The sequence below is a fragment of the Sinocyclocheilus anshuiensis genome, unplaced genomic scaffold (assembly GCF_001515605.1).
Source record: "Sinocyclocheilus anshuiensis isolate Anshui unplaced genomic scaffold, SAMN03320099.WGS_v1.1 scaffold1462, whole genome shotgun sequence".
In the NCBI taxonomy this organism is placed as follows: Eukaryota; Metazoa; Chordata; class Actinopteri; order Cypriniformes; family Cyprinidae; genus Sinocyclocheilus; species Sinocyclocheilus anshuiensis.
This window is the reverse complement of record NW_015558644.1, coordinates 501,508-506,325: the sequence shown is the minus strand read 5'-3', so window position 1 is coordinate 506,325 and position 4,818 is coordinate 501,508. Positions and strand designations below refer to the sequence as shown.

Genomic DNA, 4,818 nt, shown 5'->3' with positions numbered 1-4,818 from the left:
GCAAAGTCGGAATTGACCCATTTTTTTTTAGAAATAGCCTTTGTGCACAGCCAGCCTTGTACTCTTCTAGGTTAAAAAAACTGTTGTCCATAAAATGTGTTGCACAAATTCAAACATCTGGGTTGTGCTGTTCTGTTGCAAATAAATCTTAACCAATGATTCCTCATTGCATCTACTTCCGGAAGGCCGAATAAAGTGCTTTTGCTTTCGCACAGAAACACACAGCGTCTCCCTGACATGGCTGCATCAACACTACTGCGTTCCTGAAACCAAGCCTTCTTTCTTTGCATGAACATTTGGGCGGCATTACGCAAATAGTTCCACATCGTGACGAAGACATGTGGGGGCGTGTTTGAATGAGGCGTTTTAGCCCGGTCTGGATCAGCCTTCTCTTTTAGATAGAATAAATCCTTTTGTGGGAGCCTGAGCTTTGTAACTCTGCAGATCTTATACATGCACAAATAGCTACATAACACACTAAAGAAAAGGAAAAATAGAAATCACATCATATGACCCCTTTAATGTTTGAGCACCAAATCAGCAAATGATTTCTTTAAATTTAAATTGTAATAATATTTCACAATATTACTGTTTTTAAATCTATTTTTGATTCAATAAATGCAGCCTTGGTGAGCATTAGAGATTTCTTTGAAAAACATCAATAAATCTTAATTATTCCAAATTTTTGACCAGTAGTGTATGTCATCATCATTTGGGCCGATGTGCTGTTGGTTCTTCGTTTAGGAATGTTAAATGTGGGAAGATTCAGTGCATGAGCGCTGCCAGCAAGCCTTTAGAATCCAACGCCGTCGCCATAGACACCAACATCCGGAATGGTCAACAGAAGATCCTGTGTAGAGGGACACATATGCACCAGCGCGGTCAAGGTAATGAGGACCAGAGTGACACCCTAGACCCGGGCCTGGTTCAGACTGGGACCAAATGTGGGGAGAATGCGGTAGGTACTGATAGACTGAATGGATCTAATAACAAAAGATTGATTAACTTTTGCTTCATTTCCTATCCGAACAGATCTGTTTTGAAGGGGAATGTCGCAATGCGTCCTTCCTGCAAGCCGATGAATGCAGTTCCAAATGTCATGGCCACGGCGTAAGTCCATATTGCTTATTTCTGCGTAGAGCTGAGTGAGTATAAATATGTCTGATTCAAGTGTGGGTTGTGTCTACCTATATCACTAATTCAAGCGATGAGTTATGATTAAGAGTTTATGATTCAAATGTGGGGGGAGTATTTTTGGATGTGCTAAACTTACAGCAGACTTCAGTAGTGTAATCAGTTCCACTGAACACTCAGGCAGCGTGTTTTACAGTACAGAATATATTGTGGGAACAGTTTAAGGAAAATGTGTCATTTACTCACTCTCACGTTGGTCTGAAACTGTATGATCTTTTAAAGAAATATGTTTGAAGACTTAAGCAGCTTTTTTTCCCCCAGTGTCTGTCAAGGTCCTAAAAGAACAAAAAATAAAAAAAAACACCATGAAATAAGCAAAAAAAAAAAAAAGTACTGTAGTCCCTTCATTTTGTGTGCTATATTCAAAGTCTACTGAAGCAATACACTGTTTTTATGAAAAATAGATGACACTTTTAAATCATTATTTACTGAGTCTTTCCCTCTGCTGTAGCCACATCAGAGCTGATGTAATAAGTCTAATCTAATTGTCGATATTGTTCAGAGAATAACTTTGATTTTAGTCTGTTCTTTTTTTAGTAGGTTTTCATTTTTGAGTGATCTATTACTTTAAATTGTTTTTCAAAAAAATTGTTTGTCTGTGTTTGCCGTCAGCTTTGTAATAATAACCACAACTGTCATTGTAACTCGGGTTGGGCGCCACCGTTTTGTGAGACGTTGGGTTCAGGAGGAAGTTTGGACAGTGGACCTGTGATCGCACACAGTACGTCAACAGACACTTAATAAAAATTAGTATTTCATTGAATGTTATCTTAAATTTGCCCATTTTGTTTTTGTCTTATCTTGTGCAGGCAATCTTTATCTTGTCCTGGTTCTCCTGATCCTGTTTTTCCTTCTGGGATTGGCTGTCGGTTGGTGCCGCTGCAAACAAAAGCTCCTTCCCACCAAAAGCCCCACCCTTCCTGCTACCCAAATATGCATCAAGTAATCGTCTAAATTCTCAACTGTGAAATGCAAACACGTACATGCAGTGATCTTCATGTATTTGGCACTACTTGCATTAGAAAATGTGTTATTTCTCTTCTTGTCAGTGTTCCAGACACCCCTGAGACTAAAAGTCACACAACAGGTCACGCCAACCCAGTGTTCCGGCCAAAGAAACCACATGCTGATGAACAGGTGTGAAGTTGTTTTGTTGTCAGTGTGGGTTCGCAGTATATCCATCCAAAAGCACAGTTTCGTGCATCATTGGCTTTTTTTCCGACAGCAAGCAAAGGGGGGCGGGGGTAATCGCTTCTCCTGGTTTCCACAATGACAGCCACTCTTATGTCTCTTGGCATTCATTCATTACTATAGCAACTGATGTAGAAATACTGAATATTGATTACTTACAAAATGACAGTGTGGAAAATACATTTGAATTGGCGCAGCCATTGTCACTGAAAATTACCCGCATTCCACCATCCCAAGAATCCTTGTGAAATGTTTTCATTGTTATGATAAAATTAATTATTCATATTGATATATTTGCATTCTTCAGGCTAGTCCTCGAGCGAGTCCTACAGGTCCACCCAGATCCAGACATTCTGTCGTTCGACCCACTGTCAAGCCACCTCCAATCCCAGCCTACGCTGCACACAAGCAGAGTTTACAACATTCAGAGCCATCCCAGCAGTCTCCATCAGCACCTCCCAAACCAAGACCGCTACCACCCTACAGACCCCGTCCACCCTGTCCCATAACCAAACCCTCCCAGGGTGCGGAGGTGAGTGTCCTCCTCTTGTGATGTGTCCTCCTGAGCAAATGCACTTCTAGATCAGTCATGTAATGCAATACTTCTTAACAATTAGTCTAACTGCACAATTGTAGTGGATTTTCTTACATTTTTGGTGTGTCAAGCAGGTAATTTAATTGGCTAAATGTTCTTTCAAGTCTTTGAGTCAGTCAACCCTGACAGTACCAACATATCTTCTGCTAAACGACCATCCACCTAAAAGCATCTGGAGATATGCAGGGCTTAACTTCCCACACCTTTCCATTGTACAGTCTATCCTTGTGGGCCTGACATATTGGATTCTTAACATGCTATGCACTTACCAGAACATCGTGTGACCAAATACTTCACATTCGTCACATAATAAATTAACTGTAATAATAATAAAATAACATAATAACAAAAATTAACTATGACTGCACATTCTAGAATATTTGTTGTGTTTCTTCCAGATGCTGCCTAAGAATGGCCTGCCAGTGTCACCAGCCATGTTGCAGAAAGGGAAATCCAATCTGATGCCCCCTACTGGGCCCTTCCAAAATGTCAGGTAATCAGAAGGGAGAAGTCATAGGCTGTGACATGGAACACTAGCGTAGTGTTAGTAATAATAATTATTGTTATTAATCATTATTTGGTAATACTTGATGAGATTGTGTTTTAGGTTCCAAAGGGAAGTTTCTGGAAAGAGCTGAGTCGCATTGAAGCTCAATGGAGCGATATATCGATCAACTCTGCACCTTTAAGATGTCCTTAAGAGTGACCAATCAAACTGCCTCACTCATAGTGATGCCCGCCTTATTGACTAGAACACAGAACAACTTTTTTTCAGGGGGTGCAGTTCTACTACTCCTGTGCCATATGTTACATTTACTTTTTTATGTCTATTTATTACAGAGACCTCAGAGAAAAGAAAAACAAAAAACTATGAAGTATGGCATTATAATCTAATAAGAGCATGGGTCATCTGAATGAATATCTTGCAACGAGAATATGAAATGTACATTTTTGCACGCAGTAGTAACACATTGTAAGTACATTATATACATAGAATGAACTGGAAAATGGGCGCAAATTTGTCTAGTCATGAACTAACTTGCACTGTCAGTCCAGTTTAGTTTAGTACTATGGTTAAGCTGTACTCAGGAAACAGCTCTGGAAAGGAATATCCCAAAAAATAAATAAATACATAAATTAAAAAATAATCAAGAAGATTGTTGTCATAGCAATAATAATTCAAAAACTCATATGATTTGTATAGCACTGGGTTCTTATTTAGGTTGAATTCTGTGTAGTCATATAGTATTTATAGTATGTACTGTATAAAAAGTAAAAAAAAAAACCTGTCTTGAAGGTTGTTTGCGATGATGCTGGACAAGAAAGGGTTCAAATTACATATGGTGCTTTCTTTTTGAATTCTTTTTGAGAGAAACAAATATTCTCTAACTAAATTTTTAGATAACACTTGATTAAATGTTCTGTTTAATACAGACATTAAAGGGATAGTTCACCCAAAAATGAAAATGTGATGTTTATCTGCTTACCCCCAGGGCATCCAAGATGTAGGTGACTTTGTTTCCTCAGTAGAACACATTTGATGATTTTTAAGTCCAACCGTTGGAGTCCATCAGTCTTATAATGCATGGCAATGGTAACAAAGTCTATGAGTGTAAAAAAAAAACATGCACAGACAAATCCAAATTAAACCCTGCGGCTCGTGACGACACATTGATGTCCTAACACACGAAACGGTCGGTTTGTGCAAGAAACCGAACAGAATTTATATAATTTTTTACCTCTAATACACCACTATGTCCAACTGCTTTGAGCACGCGCACGACTTCCGGTGCGTGAGGTGTGTACGCGCTCTGGCGTAGTTTACGTTAATGGGTGTG

General features: G+C 39.1%; 1 protein-coding gene across 1 annotated transcript in view; it reads left to right on the top strand.

Moving 5' to 3' along the window:
- Window positions 1–3,723, top strand: part of LOC107680935 (disintegrin and metalloproteinase domain-containing protein 19-like) — a 26,862-nt gene extending 23,139 nt beyond the window's left edge. Inside the window, 8 exon segments of the mRNA XM_016477031.1 lie at window positions 745–958; window positions 1,033–1,110; window positions 1,807–1,915; window positions 2,004–2,136; window positions 2,244–2,331; window positions 2,693–2,917; window positions 3,379–3,473; window positions 3,588–3,723. Coding sequence (XP_016332517.1) covers window positions 745–958; window positions 1,033–1,110; window positions 1,807–1,915; window positions 2,004–2,136; window positions 2,244–2,331; window positions 2,693–2,917; window positions 3,379–3,473; window positions 3,588–3,618 — 973 coding nt within the window. The 3' untranslated portion in view covers window positions 3,619–3,723.
- Window positions 3,724–4,818: the final 1,095 nt, after the last annotated feature.